The 20026-nt window shown below is 58.6% G+C and overlaps 5 protein-coding genes across 18 annotated transcripts in view; 2 read left to right on the top strand and 3 right to left on the bottom strand.

Annotated features, from left to right (window-relative positions):
• SGF29 (SAGA complex associated factor 29) overlaps positions 1 to 1897 on the top strand; it is a 30246-nt gene extending 28349 nt beyond the window's left edge. For all 3 annotated transcript variants that reach the window (XM_027527964.1, XM_027527963.1, XM_027527965.1), the window contains 5 exons: positions 55 to 184; positions 260 to 406; positions 633 to 668; positions 766 to 928; positions 1695 to 1897. In XM_027527964.1, coding sequence (XP_027383765.1) covers positions 55 to 184; positions 260 to 406; positions 633 to 668; positions 766 to 928; positions 1695 to 1811 — 593 coding nt within the window. In that variant the 3' untranslated portion in view covers positions 1812 to 1897. The remainder of the gene's footprint in view (positions 1 to 54; positions 185 to 259; positions 407 to 632; positions 669 to 765; positions 929 to 1694) is intronic.
• A 153-nt stretch (positions 1898 to 2050) lies between these two features.
• Positions 2051 to 5967, bottom strand: LOC113883857 (sulfotransferase 1A1). Of its 5 annotated transcripts, none has more exons than XM_027527970.1 (9): positions 5803 to 5967; positions 5355 to 5578; positions 4311 to 4689; positions 4078 to 4203; positions 3892 to 3989; positions 3250 to 3376; positions 3035 to 3129; positions 2358 to 2538; positions 2051 to 2232 (listed from the first exon to the last, which is right to left on the bottom strand). In XM_027527970.1, exons 3-9 carry the CDS (start codon positions 4456 to 4458, stop codon positions 2120 to 2122), a joined length of 888 nt encoding a protein of 295 aa, XP_027383771.1. In that variant the 5' UTR covers positions 4459 to 4689; positions 5355 to 5578; positions 5803 to 5967; the 3' UTR covers positions 2051 to 2119. The 5 variants fall into 5 exon arrangements, with proteins under 5 accessions (XP_027383771.1, XP_027383769.1, XP_027383770.1 ...); XM_027527968.1 differs by having other exon boundaries at positions 4311 to 4535; XM_027527969.1 differs by having other exon boundaries at positions 4311 to 4531.
• On the top strand, positions 4851 to 13010 carry BOLA2B (bolA family member 2B). Of its 5 annotated transcripts, XM_027527976.1 has the most exons (5): positions 4862 to 5311; positions 10070 to 10321; positions 10411 to 10508; positions 11922 to 11992; positions 12413 to 13010. In XM_027527976.1, the coding sequence occupies exons 2-5, from the start codon at positions 10259 to 10261 to the stop codon at positions 12622 to 12624; spliced, it is 444 nt and encodes a 147-aa protein (XP_027383777.1). In that variant the 5' UTR covers positions 4862 to 5311; positions 10070 to 10258; the 3' UTR covers positions 12625 to 13010. The 5 variants fall into 5 exon arrangements, with proteins under 5 accessions (XP_027383776.1, XP_027383775.1, XP_027383777.1 ...); XM_027527975.1 differs by lacking the exon at positions 10070 to 10321 and having other exon boundaries at positions 4851 to 5311; positions 11922 to 11943; positions 12452 to 13010; XM_027527974.1 differs by lacking the exon at positions 10070 to 10321 and having other exon boundaries at positions 4851 to 5311; positions 11922 to 11943.
• On the bottom strand, positions 6728 to 10107 carry SLX1A (SLX1 homolog A, structure-specific endonuclease subunit). Of its 2 annotated transcripts, XM_027527972.1 has the most exons (6): positions 9652 to 10107; positions 9084 to 9135; positions 8584 to 8922; positions 7204 to 7331; positions 6940 to 7027; positions 6728 to 6858 (listed from the first exon to the last, which is right to left on the bottom strand). In XM_027527972.1, the coding sequence occupies exons 1-6, from the start codon at positions 9816 to 9818 to the stop codon at positions 6829 to 6831; spliced, it is 804 nt and encodes a 267-aa protein (XP_027383773.1). In that variant the 5' UTR covers positions 9819 to 10107; the 3' UTR covers positions 6728 to 6828. The 2 variants fall into 2 exon arrangements, with proteins under 2 accessions (XP_027383773.1, XP_027383774.1); XM_027527973.1 differs by lacking the exons at positions 6728 to 6858; positions 6940 to 7027 and adding an exon at positions 7051 to 7090 and having other exon boundaries at positions 9652 to 10104.
• A 249-nt stretch (positions 13011 to 13259) lies between the features above and the next one.
• CORO1A (coronin 1A) lies at positions 13260 to 18744 on the bottom strand. Of its 3 annotated transcripts, none has more exons than XM_027527959.1 (11): positions 18599 to 18744; positions 16869 to 17067; positions 15583 to 15705; positions 15356 to 15485; positions 15085 to 15269; positions 14807 to 14926; positions 14511 to 14615; positions 14252 to 14397; positions 14083 to 14140; positions 13774 to 13989; positions 13260 to 13473 (listed from the first exon to the last, which is right to left on the bottom strand). In XM_027527959.1, the coding sequence occupies exons 2-11, from the start codon at positions 17064 to 17066 to the stop codon at positions 13369 to 13371; spliced, it is 1386 nt and encodes a 461-aa protein (XP_027383760.1). In that variant the 5' UTR covers position 17067; positions 18599 to 18744; the 3' UTR covers positions 13260 to 13368. The 3 variants fall into 3 exon arrangements, with proteins under 3 accessions (XP_027383760.1, XP_027383761.1, XP_027383762.1); XM_027527960.1 differs by lacking the exon at positions 18599 to 18744 and adding an exon at positions 17970 to 18073 and having other exon boundaries at positions 13262 to 13473; XM_027527961.1 differs by lacking the exon at positions 18599 to 18744 and adding an exon at positions 18000 to 18020 and having other exon boundaries at positions 13262 to 13473.
• Between the last annotated feature and the right edge of the window lie 1282 nt (positions 18745 to 20026).

Genomic DNA, 20026 nt, shown 5'->3' with positions numbered 1-20026 from the left:
GGGTGGACGCCCTATCTCTGATATCCTGAGGGCTCACGTCTCTCTTTCCAACAGCGGCCAAGATCGCAGGCCTGTACAATGACTCGGAGCCTCCTCGGAAGACCATGCGCAGGGGGGTGCTCATGACCCTGCTGCAGCAGTCAGCCATGACCCTGCCCCTGTGGATCGGGAAGCCTGGTGACAAGTGAGGGTGGGCCCTGGGTAGGGTAGGGGCTGGCGAGGCGGGGGCTGGGACAGAACATTTTAATTCTGTTCTCAGGCCCCCGCCCCTCTGCGGGGCCATTCCAGCTTCTGGGGACTACGTGGCCAAACCTGGAGACAAGGTGGCTGCCCGGGTGAAGGCCGTGGATGGGGATGAGCAGTGGATCCTGGCCGAGGTGGTCAGTTACAGCCACGCCACCAACAAGTGAGTGGTCCCCCAGCCCCATGGGCTGTTCTCCCGTCACCACAGCCGCATGGGCTACACTCTTACCCATCTGCAGGCTGGGAGAAAAGCTACACCCCTGGGTGCCTGTGGGGACCAGGGGACTGCTTCCCCTCCCTGCCCTCCTCTCCCTTCCTCACGACTCCCCGACTTGGACTGTGACCCTGACCCTTTCTGCATCCAGCCCTTTCCTTTCGTCCACCCACAGGTATGAGGTAGACGACATTGACGAAGAAGGCAAAGAGTGAGTGTGCTGGTGGGGGGTGGGGGGGCCGTGGAAGCCGGGGGGGCAGCCAACCTGCGGGGATGGGGCCCCCACCTGACCTCAGCCCCACCCCCAGGAGACACACCCTGAGCCGCCGCCGGATCATCCCACTACCCCAGTGGAAGGCCAACCCGGAGACAGACCCCGAAGCTTTATTCCAGAAGGAGCAGCTTGTGCTGGCCCTGTATCCCCAGACCACCTGCTTCTACCGCGCCCTGATCCACACGCCCCCACAACGGGTAAGGCAGCCCCCACAGGAGAGGCTGTCCCTAACATCAGGGCCAGGTGGCCACATGGCTCCTGGAGTCACCTTCCTACCTCCTTCCCCTCTTGTCCTCATCTCACAGCCTCTCTGAGCTCAGAGGGCCCTGTAAGTTGCTCTCTGTCTTCTTAGTCTTCCCTCCAGCCCTGCCCTCTGGGGCAACACTGGCGCACCCTCCTCTTCCTGAGTTTCAGAGCCTTAGCGAGCCCCGAGCTGAATGGACACGACGCGTACACTAGTCTAACCTTGCTTTTGCATTGAGATAAGAAGCTCCATGCCCAGGGCCTGTCTTGGAGCCCTTAACTCCAGCCCCACTGCCTTTTCTTTGGCTGAACCGCTTTCCCTCATGCTCTTAACCACACTGCTGATGCCCTGGTCACCTGAGGACACTTTAAAGGCTATTCCTGCCTCTTCCTCCGGGATCCTTGCTGTTGCCCTCTAGGTTGTCCTTGATCCCTTTAACCCAGGCTCCCTGGTCCACACCCTCCAGTTACGGCCCACCCATGTAGGTGGTGGTCTCCTTGCTCTTCATCCCTTACCCTTGGCCTTTTGTTGCTGAGGAAAGAGTTCTGTAGTAACAGGGACTGCGTTCACACATCTCCACTTCCTGAGTGACTATGAGGACAGGCGTGTCTGGGGGCCACGAGCCAGAGGTTCCTGTCACTAGCTTAGTGGTGGTGCTGTGGGGCGGGGGGCTCGCCTGGAGCTCTCTGACCAGTCCCTCCTGTCTGCCTCTGCTGCAGCCCCAGGATGACTATTCCGTCCTGTTTGAAGACACCTCCTATGCAGACGGTTACTCCCCTCCCCTCAATGTAGCCCAGCGGTACGTGGTGGCTTGTAAGGAGCCCAAGAAAAAGTGAAGTGGCCTAGTAGACTCGCAATCAGCTGACACCCTCAAAGGGGGACGCACAAGATTTTGTGATCAAATAAATATTCTTCCTCCTTGTCCATGTCTCCTGGGTTTTGCTTTTCCAGACCCTTCTCTCCCTCCCCACTAGGGCGAGCTAGAGGCCACCAGGGGAGATGGCCTCATTGGGTCCCAGTGGGCATCTACCCTTCTAGCTCAGGTTTGTTCTTTGCTCCCAACAGAGGCTCTCTGTTTAACACACATCAGATTTTATTTCTGAAGCCATGGCTGGGCTTGTTTCATATGCCTCCAGAGGACCACTCACAGCTCCCAGCGGAAGCGGAGCTTGCAGCCCGCCATCTTCTTAGCATAGTGGGCTTCAAAGAGCTCATTCTGGGCCACAGTGAAGGTGGATTTCCAATCACCAGTGATGCCTGGGGAGAGATGGCAGGAAGGAGGTCCCGGCTGCAGAGGTGGCCCCGAATGGCCGAAGGGCAGCTCCATTTGAGGCTCCCCCACTTCCCAAATGCCCACACCCGCCCCCTGGGGCGGCTCTCACCTTTCCTCATGAAGGCAGAGATGCTGTGGTCCATGACTGCAGTGGGTATGGTGCTGTAGTTGGTCATGGGGTTCTTCTTCATCTCTTTGAAAGATGTGCGCTGGACAATGTGATCCACAGTCTCCTCAGGCAGGGAGCGCCCTATAAACTCCAGGATCTTCTGAATCTCCCTTTTGGAGTCCTGGAGCAGTGGAGAGGCTCTTCAGGGAGGTTTGGATTACTTGCTGAGCAGAAAAGGGAGGCGCCTTTCTAACCCTGAGGGGATCTGGCCATTTCTGCCTAGAGACCTCAGGCCCTGTTCCTTGACTGTGGTCCTCTTTTCCAGGGGCAGGTGTGACTGCCTTCTACCCTGTGATCCTTGATCACAGAGGTCTGGTTCCTTTTGGCTGAGAGGAGGGACAGTCCCCTTTCATAATGGTGGTCCCAGGAGAAGCACTGGCAGTACAGAGCAGATGAATGTCTGCACGTGTTGCTGACTCAGGCGTTAGGACATAAAGGGCTGCACAGGGCGCTGCCGCAGAGGGGGCACTCCTACTCTTCAGTCCTGGGCAGGGGATCCAGGAGGGCTGGTCTGTGGGCTGCCATAGGGGAGGGTGCTGAGTGGGCCTCAGCAGGCTCTGTGAGGTTCCTGCCTTCCTAAGTGTGACATGGAGGGAAATGGGAGCTGGTGGTCTCACCTCCTTTATGTCCTCGTAGAAGAGGTAGAGAACAGGGTGGGTGTGACTCAGCTCCCACCACTCCTGCACGTGCTGGTACCAGGACCCGTAGCACACTGGAGACAGGGCAGATGGTCGGGACACAGAGGTTGGCATAAATTTTAGCTGGTGCTCCTTGACTCCACACACACACACACACACCGCTCCCCCCGCCAACCCTCCAGAGTCAGCCTCACCTTCCCCGGCCATGAACTTCTCCAGGAAGCTGTCCCAGGTGCCAGGGTCAGGGTGCACCTTGGCCATGCGATAGAAGTGGTAATAGGAGACGGCCACATCCTTGGCGTTGCGGGCGATGTAGATCACCTGGAGGGGCAAGTGATCCCCCAACCCCAGCGTCGTCACCACATGGCACACCAGGCACTAGGTGTCCCCCCTTTATGGCCTCCTTGCCAGGGAGGTTCTCTCAGTTTGGCCAAAGGAGAAGCAGGTAGAGGCTGACTCGCCTGCAGCCCTGGGGTGCAGGCAAGATCCAGCTGGGACCTGAACCCTGCTCTGATGCTAAACTCTGGGCTGAACTCTGGGTTCCTGAAACTGTTATTTTATACTAATCTAATCCCCTCAACACCACTCTGTCTGGATTTGGAACAAGGCATGCCGGGTTCCCACCAGCCCCTCCTCCACAGGCCTGTGAGCACCCAGACTGCACAGAGGAGTCTCATTTTCACCAGATACCTGACCCCACTAGAGCATCAGGCAGATGCCCCTCACCCCATCCTTCTTAAGATGAGACCAGGCTGGAGGAAGTGAGACCTTCCCAGAAGGCAGGGCCAAAGCTGGGATGGCCCTAGAAGCCTCCTCTGGCTCCCTCTGCCATTCACCTTGACTTTCTGATCCAGCAGGGTCTTCGGAAGCAGGGCCAGAGGCAAGTGTGTCTTGAGGAGCCGTGGGGCTGGTGTATCTTTCAGAAGCTCAACACCTAAGCCGTAGGTAGGGCAAGATCCGTGAGCTGGAGCCCCAATCAAACCTCCCTCCATTCTGCTTGCCCCCAGCACCCTGCCACACACCTGTGGGAACCCCAGGGGCGCTGAACTCAAGGAAGGGCACCCGCAAGAAGACAGGGGCTCTCTGACACTTCTCCAGGTCACCCTCCTGGTAGATCAGGTCCAGGATCTCGCTTACCCAGGTGGTGCCTGGCGGGTGGGAACGGATGGGGGATGAGCAGGGCTGAGGCCACGCCCCTCCCAGCCCAAGGTGGGGACTGCAGCCCAATGGAGGCCTGGGTATCCCCATCACTTACCCGACTTGGGGTAGGTGCTGATGAGCAAGTCATCAGGCCAGGCTTCAAAGCTCTCCAGTGGCCCCAGGGCCTCTGCAAAGTACTTGATGAGAGGGATGCCCTTCACATACTTTGCTGGAGGGCGGGAGGTATCCTGGATCAGTTCCATGCTATCTTCTCAGGGGCGCCGGGGTGTGGCCTCCTTCCTTGAACAATATGTCAATGGTGCCAGCTGTTGAATTCTTGCTTTGAAGTAAAGAACCCAAGGCTGAAGGAGCCTGAGCCACTTGCCTGCGCTCACAGAGCTAGCTCACAGTGTGGTGGGGCAGGGATTCAAAGCCAGATCCTGTGTTCCTGCAGTGGATCACAACTCAGGGTGCATTTTCATTTGCCTGCAGAGCTTTTAAATCAATTAAATCACTCTCTGGAGATGGGACCCTGATAGCAGTTTTTTGGAAGCTCTCCAGGGGATTTCAATGTGCACTTGAGAAAACCTCTAGGGCCTGCCTGTCTGAACTTCTGGCCAGCTGCTTTGTCTTCTCCCTTCTGCGATAGGCCTAATCCTGATGGGCTCCTCCCTCTCGTTTCCCCCTTGAGCTCCCCTGGGGCCTCACATATGGAAAACTCCCAAAGGCCAGTTGGGCCTGAGATCCAGCTTGCCCAACCAGCCCCTCCCAGTTGGAGAAAAACACAGCCAATTGAGCAACTGTGTCACAGTTTTGCAGATGAGTGAGCAAAACTGATGACTCAGCGGAGAATAGGAAGTGCAAGGAGGAGAGAGATTCAAGCCAGCCTGGAGACTAAGTTGAGCACTTCTAGGGGAAAGGGTACTCATTCCAGTGTTCTTGCCTGGAGAATCCCAGGGACGGGGGAGCCTGGTGGGCTGCCGTCTATGGGGTCGCACAGAGTCAGACACGACCGAAGCGACTTAGCAGCAGCAGCAGGGGAAAGGGCAGATCGTGAGAAGTGGGAGTGGAGAGATCAAGTGACAGGACCGGAGCCAGAGCCAGCAGCAGCGAGAGGTGAGCGGGATCCAGCCCTGCTGCCCCCCAGCCTCGCTCTCACCTGATCTCCCTGGATCTTGGCCTTGTGACCCTGCCTGTGTCTGCGTGGGGCTTAGAACAGGCACGGTATGGTGAGTGCAGGACCGCTCTCTGAGCTGCAAGCTTTGTAGTTCCCAAGTGGGAGGGGCCTGGCGCCAGCACTGGGACTTGGCTGTCCTCCAGGAAGGAGAGGGTTACGTCTGGGGTGGGAGGACCCTCCTCAGCTGGAACCCAGCTTAGCCCGGCCTGAAAACCCAAGATGTGCGTTACTGTGTAGAAAACAAAAGGCTGAAACTAGACACAATGGTGCAATAGTTTTTCGGGGGTTTTTTTTTGGTGTTTTGAGCTGGAATCCTGGCTCCTAACCTGCCCTCTAGACTCCTCCTCTGTTGAGAGGGCCAAGAGACAGCTTTTTCTAATGTGCCTTGTCTAGAAAGGGCAGGGGAGAAGAGGTGAAACGGGGCACTCACGGTTCTGCCGGCTCCAGGCCAGGTTTGAAGATGCCAAGAGTTCAGGTGGAAGGCAGCCCGCAGGCCCCCAGCAGCCTGAACATTCCGGGAACTTCTGGCTCTGACCACAGGGCAAGTCCAGAGTCCAGAGGGATGTACGTGGGCAGGGTGACGGGGTTTGGGGTGGAGCCACGCAAGGCAGGCTCTTTTTGAGGCAGCGTAGGATAGGAAAGAGCCAGAATGCTTGCGTCAACCCTGGGAGTTATTTGACTTCTCCACGTGCCCCTGCTCCACATGTCCCTGCTCCACGACTCCCATGGAGGGAGCTCCAAGGACAGCGTGGAGCCTCATTTATGGTTGGTAAAACAACGGCCCCCAGAAGGTGCTTTTCTTTCTCTGGGTTTGAACGAGGCTCCGCAGACAGAGACAAGAAGTTGGGGCTTCGAGAGGCACAGGACCTTGTTGGGGGAGAGCACCCTCCTCTCCTCCTCGGCCTTTGTTCTTACTCTTTGGATTAAAGTCCAGAGTCTTCCCTGTTGGCTCAGACAGTAAAGAACCCACCTGCAATGCAGGAGAACCAGGTTCAATCCCTGGGTCGGAAAGATCCCCTGGAGAAGGAAATGGCAACCCACTCCAGTATTCTTGCCTGGGAAAACTGATGGACAGAGGAGCCTGGCGGTCTACAGTCCATGGGGTTGCAAGAGTCAGACACAACTTAGCGACTAAACCACCAGCACCACCAGAGTCAAGCTGGGCACTGGAGCTGAGTGGGCTCTGCATCCAGGGTGTGAGTCTCCTAACCCCTCAAAGGACAGTGTGACTTCAGAGGTTGGGCCATGCTGCGGCCAGCAGCCCCTCCCCGCTCCCCTGTCCTCTTCAGGCCCCAGTTACCAGCAGGGTCTCTGCTTCCTACCCATGCTCCCCACGCCCAGAAAACACCAGCAGGTACCCTGAACTCAGACTTTTTATTGTATTCAAGTAAAAACTGGCCAGAGCCACAAAGGGTGGCAAAGAAAAGGAGTGGGTGGAGGTTGAGAATGCTGGGAATCAGGTCTTGAGCATGTCAGTCCAGTGCTCCTGTGGAGACAAGAGGGTTGGTGAAAGGCAGCCCAGGAGACAGGGTGGGGTAGAGAGGCTGGGGTCCAAGCCACTTCTCACCTCTTCTAATTCTGAGTCCTCCTCGTCCTCCTCAGTGCCCATCCGGCACAGCCAGATCAGGTCTCCCCACAGCAGTGAGTTCTTACAGCTACCAGGGGGTATGGTTGATAGGAAACAGAGTCAGGATCACAAGCCTCCTCCAGGCCAGGACCTGGGTGCCAAGAGAAGGCCTTGGCTACCCCCAGGCCTGGACTTGGGCAACTGGGCACCCCCTTCCCACCTTCCTGGAGTTAAACCAGCCTGGAGCAGGGATGTGGGACTCACCCAGGGCATGCGCCCTCTAGAGGCAGGAGCTGCCCTGGTTCCTCCTGCAGGAACTCCTCTGCCAGGCAGATCACATGGGCCCTTAGGGAGCAGCCAGGGTGCGGGCAACATAGGGGGCTCTCTTCATCCTGCAAGAGGTGGCAGGCAGGTAAGAGAACGGGGAGTAATCATGTAGCTAACAACGGACCACACACTGTTCCAAGGGCTTTACATAAAAACCTTATAAGGCATGTGCTACTGTTATTTGCATTTATGGAAAAGAATCCACCTGCAATGCAGGAGACCTGGGTTTGATCCCTGGGTTGGGAAGATCCCCTGGAGGAGGACATGGCAGCCCACTCCAGTAGGCTCGCCTGGAGAATCCCCATGGACGGAGGAGCCTGGCGGGCTACAGTCCATAGGGTTGCAAAGAGTCGGACATGCTGAGCAACTAAACACAGCACATAGATAAGGAAACTGAGGCACCGAGAGGCTAAAATACTGGTCCACAGGGACTAAGCTGGCCAGTTTTCTCTGAGGGCTAGCAGTGATTATGTAACAGCATGGCTAGGGCAGCCAGACCTAGAGCTCCTTACAGGTTGAGAGATCTCAGATAGGTCACTTAATCCTTGAATGGCAAGAACTCAACTTACACTTACTGAGAGCTCAGTAGAAGCCAGACACATCATCTCAGTTAATTTATTAAATATTTATTGGCCACTTGCTCTGCACCAGACCCTGTTCTACAGTAGTGAAAAGGAACTAAATGCCCCTGTGGAGTTTAATATGGGGGTGGGGGTGGAAAGACTGATAATAAGGTAAATAAAATATACAATATGTCAGACAATAACAGGCTTTAAAGGAAGCCAAGGAGATGTACAAGAAAGAGAGGCAATTTTAGATGGAGAGCCAAGGAAAAGCTGACCGGAGGAGAGATGGCATTTTCTTAAGATGGAGGGTCTAGGGAAGAATCTTCCAGTCCAAGGGAAAGGTCAAAGGCCCTGAGGAGGCCTTGGCATTGAGGAATAGCCGCAAGCACTATTCCCATTGTAGAGATGGGAGCAGGACTTCCCTGGTGGTCCAGTAGTTAAGAACCCGCCTGCTAGGGCAGGGGACACAGGTTCGATCGTTCGTCTGGAAAATCCCACATGCCTGGGGAGCCCGAGCTTGTGCTCCACAAGAGAAGCCATGCCAATGAGAAGCCCGGGCGGCAAGTAGAGAGTAACCCCCGCTCTGAGCAACTAGAGAAAGCCCATTGACAGAAAAGAAGACCGAGCGCAGACAAAAGCAAAAAAAAAAAAAGGATAGAGATGGGGGTAGAGTGGCCAAAAGGTGTCAGTGGACGGCCCTGTCCCTTGATCCTAAGTCCTCTGAACCCTAAACTGCTCTGACCCATCTTACCTGGAGCGCACGTGCGCACAGGGTGCAGCGGACGTCGACGTCTTGCTGCGGCTCGAATCCCATGTCGTCGGAAGGACCTGCTTGGCTTCTCGGGGGTGGGGCCCGGGGTGGCGGCGGCCCGAAGGCCAGTGGCATGTGAGGTGGCGGCGGCGGGCAGAGGTCCTGGCGGAAGTCAGCGCGCAGCCAGCGCAGGGTGAGCGGAAGGCGCACCCAGGGCGGCGCGCGCAGCATGTGCGCCAGGACGCGCAGGTGGAATGCGAAGGTGGCCTCTCCCCGCAGGCGCCGACCCACGTGCGTCAAGCGGCGCGAGGCCTGTGGGTGTTGCCAGGCCCACTCGAACTGCAGGCGAAGGGGTACAGAGCTTCAGGACCAGCTGAGGAAGGGGTCCGCGGGGGGAAAGGGGTCGCCTGGGGAAGGGAGTCGCCCCGGGGAAGGGGGCTGCCCGGGGAGGGCCCTGAGCCCTAGCCCTGATCCTCCCGCTGCCCCCAACTCCTTTTTACCCTAAGGGCGGCCACTGCAGAAGGGAAGCCGTGTACGATGAGCACCATCTCCCTAGGGAAGAGAAGGAGGGCGCGCGACCCGTGAGCCCCCTGCCCCACTCCGTGTCAAACCGAATCCCCTGGCCTACCGGAGAGTGGAGTCACATCGGCTTCACCCCTAGCTCACGAGGCCCTGCTCCCTTCGTGAAGATATAGCCAGCCCCTCGCACCTGCTAACCTCAGGCCCCACCTCTAGTCACAGGTGCTTAACAGCCCTCTTCAGTTCCTCTCCCTTCCAGGCTTTCTCTATTCTAACCCAGTCTTGTTCACCAAACTCCCTGTCACTGACCAAACCTAGATCAGCCCTCTTCCCACCCAATCCCGTCTTCTGAGACCCAGGCCCAAACAGGGCTCCTCCTCAGCGGCGATAGGCCCGCCCCCGTTACTCCCGCCCCCGGCCCTGCCCCCTCGCGGGCCCCGCCCACTGCCACAGGCCTGGCTCCGCCCCTTTCAGCCGGCCTCTCCCTCGCCGGCCCCCGCCTTCTCCTTGAAGTCCTCCTCCAGACAGGTTTGACCCGCCTTCTCTTACCACGGCCCGCGCCCACTGGTCCGCCAGGCCCCGCCTTTTTTGCGGCCCCCGTTGTGCTGCTGCACTCGACGCGCAGGGTTGACGGTGAACCCCACGTAGACGCGGCCCCGGTGCCGAGGGTTCAGACAGTAGAGCAGGTAGACGCCGAAGAAGCATCCGGGGCCCATCGCCAATTTGGGGGTCGATTGTTGTGGCCTGTGACCCGGGGAGGGCTGGCCTGCCAGGGCCACAAGATGCTTGTTTCAGAAAAAGCGCTTGGGAGCTATCCCGAGGTACCCTAGAAGTCACAGCAGTGCAAACCCGTGCACCCTCTCCTAGTTGGAGCTAGGGTGTCCAAACCAGCGCACAGAACCCGGGTTGCTGTTCAGGCGGCGGGTACCGATTAGAGTCTGCTGGAGCCTCATACTGACTCTGACAGGAGCGGCAACCGAAGGCAGTTGAAAAACGGCTTGGGATAGGGCGGAAGTGCTGAGTTTACGGACGTCTTAGTAAGGGCGGAAGTAGGTGCCTCAGCGGAAGTGGCGCCAGTAAGGGCGGAAGCAGTGTGGCTGGGGTCAGAACTGGGGTCCCATCCCCGGTGGGCTGCCACCCTCCCTGGGCTGCCACAATGGAACTCAGTGCCGAGTACCTCCGGGAGAAGCTGCAGCGGGACCTGGAAGCGGAGCACGTGGTGAGTTGAGCGGCCTGAGCTCGTCCAACGAGGGGAACAGGGCTCCTGGGGGGCGGACTTGGCACCATCCACGCCATTCTGCTCCATAGGAAGTGGAGGACACGACTCCCAACCGTTGCGCGTCCAGCTTCCGAGTCCTCGTGGTGTCGGCCAAATTCGAGGGGAAGCCGCTGCTTCAGAGACACCGGTGAGATTCCGGGAACACCTTCTTCAGCGCGGCCCCAGCTCTGGGACCACATACCGGGCCGCTTCCTGAAACCTTAACTCTCACTCCCATCCATGCGGCCCAACCACAGACCACCACCCCAGGGATCCCGCCTTCGTGGCCCCAGCATCAAATATTGAGACTTAAGCCCTCTACCTCTCTTGTTCCCAGGTCCCGGGGACTACAACCTGGGGGACCCCTCCAGTCTCCCGGCAGACCCTAGCTTCAGGGACTGCGACCCAGGCCCCAGCCTGCCCATTTTTAACCTCATCTCTCTCCCAGGCTTGTGAACACTTGCCTAGCAGAAGAGCTCCTGCACATTCACGCTTTTGAGCAGAAAACCCTGACCCCAGAGCAGTGGGCCCGTGAGCAGCAGAAATAAGGGACCCGGACCTGCACACGCATTAAATTATGAATCAGGGCCAGCTTCTGTGTCAGTGTGTTGTGTGTATGGGAGGTGTGCAGAGGCTGGGTCTAGGGCCTGGCTTCTCCCTGCCCTCCACTCTCCATTGTTTTACTTTGGACAAGTCCCTCTCCACACATAGGCCTGTGTCCCTACTTATAAAGTGAAACGTCTGTCTTTAAAGTCCCTTCCGGCGTGGGCCTTCATGGACTCCTCGGATACTTCCAATACTCACCCAACCCCCCATTCTTTGACCATTTCTGGGCGTTCTGTTCAGTCCTCTTTCAAAATACACAGATGAGAAAGTGCCCAAGGTTTCAGGACCCTGGGAAACTTGCAAACCTCTCCTTCCTCCCAGTATATCACTCCAATGTCAAAGCATAATAGAGGATTCCACACGCCCCCTGCAAGTCCTCCACAGCCTCAGGAACCTGGTCCCCCAGCAGGGCCTTCCCAGCGCCTGGAATGCTGGTGTTTTCTGGCCCCTGGAGAAGGTCCAGTGACCCTTTGGTCCTGGGTTTGATGTGGCCACAGCTGCCCCCGGGGTGAGGTTTTTCTGGGATGGAGAGGTGGGCTGGGCATAGGGGTAGGGTTACAGCAGGAAAGTAAGGTCACCAGAGCCACACAATTGGGGCAGGTGATGCCCTGGTGTCAACACAGGTGACAGGGTTGCCTAGGTCTTACACAGACAAGGTCTCCACGACCCAAGAGGAATAGCAAGTGTCCTAATTGGGGCCAGGGCTCTTTGGGGGAGAGAAATTGTGGGTTTCAACCATCCCACCCACCCTGTTCCTCTGTTTTCAAGGCCAGTTTCTTGGCCCCTAAATTACTGTCACACACACACCGCCCCCCCCCCCCCCCCCCCCCCCCCCCGCCCACCACCACCACCTCTCTCTCTTGTTTCTCTAGCTCCTCGGAGCTAGGAGTCATGGTGAGTAGGGGCTAACCTTTCTGAGTTCCAGGGATCCTTTCCTGAACTTTTTTTTTTTCAGTTTCCCTGGACCAGGAGAACTGGTAACTACTCGCAAGTCTGCTTCACTGGGAGAGCCCAACATCGCATTGTGTGTGTGTGTGTTGGTAGGGTGGGGGTGGGGAGGTTAGGCTCAGGCTCCAGCTCCAGATGCTCTGCTTCTCTCTATGCCACACCCCTGATTGGATCCACCCCCTGTGTTCACAGAGCTGTGGCAGAATCCCTACCCTTTCTATAGATGAGCAATGGAGGCCTGGAGAAAAGGGACTTGCCCAGGGTCACATGGCTTACATAGAGACTGAGGCTCAAGTGGGCAGACAGGGACATTTGTATGGCAAGCCCAAGGGGAGTAGAGGTTCACATGGGACATTTCCTCCTTGCTGGTCCCTGCACGGATGAACGAAGCCCTGCTGTGGCCAGGACACCCATCGTCAGTAACCCTGTGTCCCAGCTCAGGGGGTCACCTGCTAAGTTGGCCATCAAAAACCGACTTCCAACCCCCCTTCCCCCAAGCCCCTCTCCACTCCTTGCCAATACAGGTCCCTCTTATAGAGGCCAGGCCCAGGCAGAAGCCACCGACAAGGCTCAAGTGGCAGCCGCACAGTGCAGGAAAGGCTCTGAACTGGACGGAAGACTGTGTCATAACTCAGGATCTGCCCTCTCCTGCTCTGCCCCTCAGTTTCCTCACTTGTAAACTAAGGTCGGGCCCGCTATTTTGGGCCTAAGCTTCCTCCCTACAAAGAACCCCTTATTTTGATCCCTTGGGCCTACAGCTTGACAGCTGTCATGTAAGCGCTGGTTGCTTCATTTCCCCAAGCAGCAGGGTCAGGACAGCTGATGTTGTGGTTGACTAGCAAAGGCAGACTGGGGCGTAAACATGAGAATGACTGAGGCGCCGTCCAGGCTAGAGCCCTGAGCAGCTCAGACCTACCGGCTGGAAAGCAGAGCAGGCTCCCCACCCGTGTCAGCACAGGGTGGCTCCCCCCTGCCCCCCAAAGGCCTGTTCCTATCTGCGGAGGGCGGGGGTTCCCAGGCCCTGGGATCTGCTGCCTCATGATCTGGGATGGAGCTGATGTAGTAATAATAGAAATAAAGTGCACACTAAATGGAACGCACTTGAGTCATGCCTGAACCATTCCCCAGCCCACCCCCACCCCCCTGATCTATGGAAAAATTGTCTTCCATGAAACCAGTCCCTGGAGCCAAAAAGCTCAGGGACCACTGGTCTAGGGTCATCTAGAGGCATCTCTCCAGCCCCTTGCCAGGGGTCAGGCTCATCAAGGCTATGGAGAGGGAAGCACAAGGCAGGTCAGTTCAGCATACCCAGCATCTCCTTGACTAGTCATCAGAGTCTGCGAGGTACCAGAAAATAAAGCCATTTTATTATTATTTTTTTATCCGCCATTGTGGCCTGAGGAGTGGGAATGGAAGGGAGGGAGGCGAGGCTGTCGGCCCCAGCCGATGGTCCTCTACTTGGCCTGGACTGTCTCCTCCAGCCTATCCAAGCGCTTCTGCAGCTCCTGCACCGTGGCCTGGAGCTTTCTCATCTCCTCCTCCAGCCGGGATATGGCATCCTGGGGAACCCCAGGCAGCATTAGCCCCAGCCCCTCCTGGGCCACTAGGCCGCCTCCCATGAGCCCCCAGGGCTTGGACCCCTTTGCCTCATCCAGAGAACTGCAGGCCTATAAGCCTGGAACCTGTTTCCTGAGGCCTCAGGATTATCCACTCCCAGCCCCAAAAGGATCCCCAATATTGTGTATGTGGCTGCCCCCAAACGCCAGCCTCTTTCCACTGGGTCAGTGACCACATCAGTAGCAGCCCCTGCCCTACCCCACCTTCCTGCCCTGGTTCCCAGGCTCCCATCTGCCTCTCACCGAGCTGGGAGCACCACTGGCCTCAGGTGCCGTCCTCTTGCGCCCAGTGTCCAGGCCCCGGTTGACCCTCAGTTCCCGGCTCTTGGGGGGCACGTAGCCATCTTTGAGGGAGATGAGGAGGGGCCCAGCATCCCGACCCCCCAGCCACTCCTCAGCCGTGAGGGCAGCATCAGGCCCTGCAGTGGGCGGGTACAGGTCTTCCTGGAACAGGTCCGACTGTGGGGCAAGGCCAGGACTGGTTAAGAGAGTGCTCAGGCCACCCACCACCCGACCACTCTGAGAGCCTGAGGGGGGACCTGGGAGCATCACCTTTCTAGGCACCGTCATGGCAATGGGTTCACACTTCCGCTCGTGCAGCTTGTAGAATCTGTGGAAACGGGAAGGTGAGCAGTGCCCACAGCATGGCTGGGACTAAAGGTCAGCATGGGGGTCAGCGCTGCTCAAGGAGTGCACTCAGGTCAGGGGCAGGGGCAGTCACCTGGCAATCTCACACTTGTTCACCTCCAGACCACGTTTGGGCATGTAGCCCATTCCACGCTGGGACTCCTTGGAACTGAACATAGAGAGATAGTGCAGGAACGGGGCCTCAGAGGTGATCTCGAAGTACCGGATAGAGCTGTCCCCCTGCAGGCAGTAGGTGCATGGGAGGGTCAACACCAGCAGATGCCTCCAGCTGTGGTCCTTTCTAAGTCCCCCTGCCCACCTCACTCCCCTGACCCCCTGCCCAGCGGGGTCACCTTGCCACAGAGGTAGACGATGTTGGTGTCAGGGTCAAAGAAGGGCAGCAGGACACCACTGCTCGTGTCCAGTTCCTGCAGAGACAGTGGCTCCTCCAGGTGCTTCTGTAGAGATGGGCAGGAGACAACCATGAGCCAGGCCATGTCAGGACTCCACCACTGGAGGAGTGGGGCCCGGGGCTGAGAGGCCAACCAGCGGAAACCCCCATCTCATGGTGGGTAAACAGGCCCTGCCCTTCCAGCCAGGCACGTGGCGGGGCAGAGGGTACTAAACCTGGTCCGTGCCCAGTACTCACCGTGTCCCACAGTGCCACCTGCCGCTCGCTCATGCGGCTGAAGCCTGTGGTCAGGATCTTTCCATCGGATACAAACACGGCACGCACGGGCCGGGTCCCCTCATGGGGACGGTCTTTCTCCTGGAAGGAAAGGGAGGGGACCAGTCAGGCATCCGCACACACCCTCTAAGGGCCAGGCCCCAGCTGGGAGTTGGAGAGGGAACCATCTAAGGGAGCCTCATCAGGGGTGGGGGGTGGGGGGGATTAAGCTCCTAGGGTCAAAGGTCAAGGCAACTCACAGCTACTATGGTGCCTTTTCGGGGCTCAATGATGCGGACTCGCTTGTCACGGCAGGAGGTACAGATGAGGGCGCCATCTCGGCTCCAGTCCACGCTGTAGATGGTGTCCGGGTGCACGTCGGAGCCCAGCGTCAGCACGGCCACCCCCGTGCCCACGTCCCACACCAGGATCACATTGTCGCAACCTGGGTGATGTCCCCAGTGTCAGAAGCCAGGAGCCTCCCCCCTCACTATCAGGTAGCCAGCCCTCCCCGCATCTCCCCCTTGGCACCTGCGCTGAGCAGCACGTTCTGGGCCGTGGGGTGCCAGGCCACAATGCCCACGCGCTTGGTGTGGCCCTCCAGGGTGACGACAGGCTCCCGCAGGGGCAGCGTCAGGCCCCCATCGGGGATCTCCCACACCTGCAGAGAAGAGGCGAGCGAGCGAGTCTTGGTGGCACCCAACATCAGCTCTAGTGCCTGAGCCCCCTCCTGGCCCCTGGGTGCCCCCTACACTCACCATGACGGAGCAGTCCTCGGAGCCACTGGCAATGACGTTATCATTGTGTGGGCACCAGGCGATGTCCAGCACCGGGGCCGTGTGGCCACAGACCATAGGCACATTCTTGTCTACACGGCCAGTCTGGAGGACACAGCGGGGCTTCTGAGGGAGGTGCTCTGGCCCTCTAAACCCAATCCCACCTCCCCACGCCCCTTCAGAGAGGCACAGAGGGGAAAGTTGTGGGGTCCCTGGGAGGCAGAGAGGGGCCTAGGGTGGGAGCATTTGGGGCTCCTCCCCAGTCCCAGAGCTGTCTGGGCAACTCAGAGGGCTGGCCACAGGTAGCGCAGGATGGACATGCGGGCTTGGTCCTGCCCCTCTGTCAGACCCTGGCCAAGCTCCTGCCAGCTCCATCTCAGCTTCTTATCCATGTCCTGGGGCCTGGTACCCCCACCCTCACCACCACCCCAGATTCTTCCATGGCACGACAGGCCAGGGTCCCCAGCGTGAGACAGGCTGAGGGTGTGGTTATATCAGGGCTGGGGCTCCCCAGGGAAGCGTGTGTGAATGATTGGCCTGTGGGAACAGGTCCCCACGAAAGGACAAGGATGGGGAAGTCTGTTATAACGGGTTTAAAATGGCTGCTTCCGGGGACGGCTGCTACAGCAGGGTTTCCTGTGTGAAGCGCGGGCCCAGCTCTTACTCCGACAACCACTTCCTCTTCTCTATGTTTCCATCGGGCCTTTTAAGGTAACAACTGAGGGCCCATCTCCCCTTCCTGTCTCACCCCCCAAGAGCACGGGAGTGTGCTGGGGCGGGGGGGTCCGCAGACAGCAGGGAGGGCAGGATTTGAGGGAGACCAGGGTTGGGGCCGGGGAGAGGGTCTCTTACCTCATCCCTGCCTGTGAGCTGGGAGCCACTGAGCTCGCTGGGTTCCCAGGGGCTCAGGGAGGTCCCTCCAAACCCTAAGAGCACTGCTGGGCCCGCCCAGACCCCATCCCAGGCGTCTCTCTGTGCAGGAGAAAGCTCCATGCTGAGACTTGGGAGGGCTAATCCTGGGTCTGCAGGACTTGCTATTTGGCACTTCCCGTGTCACCCCCTACCCTGAGCTTCAGCTCCATCCGAGCGCTGCATGGAGGCGCTGCAGGAAGCGTAAGGTTCATGTGGCTCAACCCGGTTTTGCAGAGGACAGCACTGCGGCCCGGGATGGCTGGGTGACAGTCACCTCATCGGGGCCGCCAGGGAGCCACTAGTGACCTGAGGCCCCCTTAGGAGAAGGACCTGTCCCCAGGGCTCCAGGGGCTCACCTTGCCCAGGGGCAGCACCAGGAAGGCCCCTCCCCCACTGGCCTCACAGATCAGGGCCACGAATTTGGGGTTGACAGCACAGAAGCCACTATCCCAGGTGTTCTGTGAGACGCGCACATCCTCATAGCACTGGTCAGCCTTGGCCGGCTGTCCAAACACGTGGCGGAACTTGCTGGAACGGACCACCTGCCGGCTCATCCTGGTGAAAGAGGGATGAAAAGCTTTTCTCACCTCAGGTCAACCCTGACCTTCCAGTGGCCCCCATCTCTCCCAGGACACCCACCCCTCAGTCTGGCGGTCATGGTCTCAGCTAACTTCCCTGCTGCTCTCCTCTGTCACTGACATCCGGCTACCCTTATACATGCCTTGCCCACCCCTCCTCATCCCTGGCTGACCTGCAAGGCCCACCGTCTCAACCCATCCCAGGCCTGGCTTCCGCACCCTCGGCCTCCACAGCAGAGCCTGGGGTGAGGGGTAGCACCTAGTGCCAACTTGACCACGGACTGGCTGACAGACACAGGGCCCATCCTCTCTGACGGGCCACCCTCCGGGGCCTCAGGACAACAGCTTGGAGGGTGCACTCAGCCTCAGTGTCCAGACCTCACACCCACATGAGGAGCCGCCTAAAAGGCAGAGGCCCTCCCCACCTCTAGGCCCAGGCTGGACACATGGAGTGAAATGGCATGTGGGTTAGCCTGGGAGGCATGTCCCTCGTGGCCGGAGGGCCTCCCCCGCGGGTCTCGGCACCAGAAGCAGGCAGATGGCTGGGGTCCCAGCATCTCCTCCTTCTCACACCTCATCTTCTTGCCCCAACTTAAGCAGGTGCCCTTAAGTGCCTTCTCCACCCCACTGAAGCCATCCACAGGAAGGAAGCAGCCGGTGCTCACTTCTCGGAGGTGTAGCGAGAACGATTTTCCTCCACGGCTGGGTGGACAGCGAGCAGAGCCAAGGGACCTGCCTCTGGCTCTCCAGGCTCCAGGCCCCATGCTGGGGCCCCAAAGCATCTCCTGCCAGCCTGGTGTGGGGGTCCCACGGCCTCTCCTCCACTGCCTCCCTCGTGCCTAGCCCTTCTCCCTTAGAGCTCCCGCCACCCTCACCCACCCTGGGACTGGAGGAGGCTTGTGGATCCACCTGTCCAGAAAGCGGATGAGGCGCCTGTGAGAGGAGCTGGCTGGGGGCAGGGGACCCGTCCAGGAGGGAAGCCGGGGTCTGGGAACAGGGGAGCCCCAAATTGGAGGCTGGGAGACAGGAAGCCATCGCCCCACCCTGCCTCCTCCCCCACCGCAGGTACCAGGCCCCGGAAACCACGGAAAGGGGAACTTGGCCTTTTCTTGTTTTGCTCTCAACCCCTTCCTGTCTCCAAGCTCAGGGCAGCTACTGGGCTCACCCCACCCTGCCCCTCACCGCCACCCCAAAGACTCCGTTCTGGGGAGAGGCCGGCCGGCGGGTGTCCTGACCCCCGGGCTCCCCCACCTCCATCTTGGCTGCGTGGTCCCTCACCCTCGCCCCCTCACGGAGCTCTGGGACACACGGGTGGACCCTCCCACGCGCACCCACACGCTCAGGCGAGTCCCTCCACGCGGGGCGTGGACGGGCCCCGTCCCCACCTCAGAGCCAGCGGCTCTGACAGTCTGTCCACCCCCACGGCCGGCTTCTGCCAAGCTCTCGCCTGCCCCACAGGTGGCCCAGGGCAGCGATGCCGAGCCCGGGTCGCCGGGCTCCAGCCTTACCTGCGGCTGAGAGATGAGCGACCCCCCAGACGGAGGAGGGCGAGGAGGAGGAGGAGGAAGGAGCCGGCGGAGCCTGAGACCGTCCGCGGAGGATGCTCTTGTCAAGACAATGAATGAGAAGCGGCGGCGCCCGCCTCCTCAGGGGTGGCAGCGCCCCTTTGGGCGGAGCTCTTAAAGGGGAGAGCCCTTCCCTCCGCCGAGGCGCCGCCTCGCCCACCAGCCCGCAGCCTCCCCTCCCTTCCCGCCGCGGCGCTCAGCGCCTCAGCTGCCAATTCCAAACCAAAACAGATGCTGCTGGCCAGTCGCTGAGAATCTAATCTGCACTTTTTTAATGTCAAATATGCAAAAATAGCCTGTTCCTTCTTCCCTTCTCCAGCCCACCCCCAGCCTACTCGCCATCCTTTCCCTGGCATTCATAAAATGGCCCATCAGTTCCCTCAAAGTGAGTCTTAGTATAGCCCCCATCCTTAGCAAAGGCTGTGTTACCATCTCTCTGCCCCACCTCCAGTCAGGGAACAAGTGGCGGGGGGCAGCAAAGAGGAGGGGGAACGTTGTGTCCACCTGCACCCTGGAGACCTGGGGTCTATTCAGGCCCCTACATGTACAAATGGGTGGCCTTGGGAGGGTCACTTAACCTCTCTGGGTGTGTCTTCACCTAGAAGCACCCCACCCTGCCTGCCTCCCAGGTGCAAATGACATAATTTGGTGTTATAGAGGTGAAAGAGTCAGAGTTTCTGCTCCAAAGAGCTCTCAGCCCACTGGAAGGACAGGCACAAATAACAGCTCCAAGAACTAAGCAGAGGCTGGAGCCTGGGCTTGAGACTCAAGAGGAAGGGGTTCATTCCCATCCTTTGGTTCAGAGACTGTGTCATGGAGGTTGCCATGTGAAGGTTCAAGAAAGGCCACTCCAGAATCAGATGCTTTATGGATTTGACTCTCGGATGTCACACCTCCTGAGTGATCTTGGGCGGATTCCCTATCCTCCTTCAGCAGCCTCAGTTTCTCCATCTGAAACAGTGTCTGACTCACCTCATGACGTTATGAGAACAGAAAGCCTTCTGCACCTCATCCAAAGTGTAGCAAGTGCTTAATAATACTATCTGGCATGTAGGAAAAGTGAGCCCACACAGAGGACTGCAGATGCAAGATACGAGCAGACATATTCTAGACATCATTTGAGTAACTGGTCAAGCTGTGCCTGAATCCCTTAACCTTAAATAGGTTCCCTTTCCCAATTAAGTCAATGCATTTGAGTTGGACTTCTGGCATTTACACCCGAAAGAGTTCTGACTGGTACACCTGCCAGGAAGGAGACAGGACCACAGGCCCTTCTAAGGTGCAAGATACCCATAGTAAAGAGGGACTGAAGTGCTGAACTCAGAATATCCAACCCTGTTAGCAAGGCCCGAAAGATCTCCTCTGGTCTGT

Source organism: Bos indicus x Bos taurus, chromosome 25 (assembly GCF_003369695.1).
Source record: "Bos indicus x Bos taurus breed Angus x Brahman F1 hybrid chromosome 25, Bos_hybrid_MaternalHap_v2.0, whole genome shotgun sequence".
Lineage (NCBI taxonomy): Eukaryota > Metazoa > Chordata > Mammalia > Artiodactyla > Bovidae > Bos > Bos indicus x Bos taurus.
This window is presented reverse-complemented; position numbering and strand designations above follow the sequence as displayed.

What these genes read in the sequence shown, in the direction of transcription:
- LOC113883857 (XM_027527970.1), bottom strand. Translation starts at nt 4,458, where the DNA reads ATGGAACTGATCCAGGATACCTCCCGCCCTCCAGCAAAGTATGTGAAG. An exon ending in TGCTGGATCAGAAAGTCAAG is followed by an intron (nt 3,377 to 3,891) that starts GTGAATGGCAGA and finishes TTGCCCCTCCAG; the next exon opens with GTGATCTACATCGCCCGCAA. An exon ending in TCTACGAGGACATAAAGGAG is followed by an intron (nt 2,539 to 3,034) that starts GTGAGACCACCA and finishes CCACTGCTCCAG; the next exon opens with GACTCCAAAAGGGAGATTCA.
- BOLA2B (XM_027527974.1), top strand. Translation starts at nt 5,032, where the DNA reads ATGACTCAGCGGAGAATAGGAAGTGCAAGGAGGAGAGAGATTCAAGCC. An exon ending in CCGCTGCTTCAGAGACACCG is followed by an intron (nt 10,509 to 11,921) that starts GTGAGATTCCGG and finishes TTTTTTTTTCAG; the next exon opens with TTTCCCTGGACCAGGAGAAC. An exon ending in TCCCTGGACCAGGAGAACTG is followed by an intron (nt 11,944 to 12,412) that starts GTAACTACTCGC and finishes CCTTCCCCCAAG; the next exon opens with CCCCTCTCCACTCCTTGCCA.
- SLX1A (XM_027527972.1), bottom strand. Translation starts at nt 9,818, where the DNA reads ATGGGCCCCGGATGCTTCTTCGGCGTCTACCTGCTCTACTGTCTGAAC. An exon ending in TGTGCGCACGTGCGCTCCAG is followed by an intron (nt 7,332 to 8,583) that starts GTAAGATGGGTC and finishes CACCTCTTGCAG; the next exon opens with GATGAAGAGAGCCCCCTATG. An exon ending in CTAGAGGGCGCATGCCCTGG is followed by an intron (nt 7,028 to 7,203) that starts GTGAGTCCCACA and finishes ACCCCCTGGTAG; the next exon opens with CTGTAAGAACTCACTGCTGT.
- CORO1A (XM_027527959.1), bottom strand. Translation starts at nt 17,066, where the DNA reads ATGAGCCGGCAGGTGGTCCGTTCCAGCAAGTTCCGCCACGTGTTTGGA. An exon ending in CCATGACGGTGCCTAGAAAG is followed by an intron (nt 13,990 to 14,082) that starts GTGATGCTCCCA and finishes CTTGCCCCACAG; the next exon opens with TCGGACCTGTTCCAGGAAGA. An exon ending in CCAGTGGTGCTCCCAGCTCG is followed by an intron (nt 13,474 to 13,773) that starts GTGAGAGGCAGA and finishes GGGGTTCCCCAG; the next exon opens with GATGCCATATCCCGGCTGGA.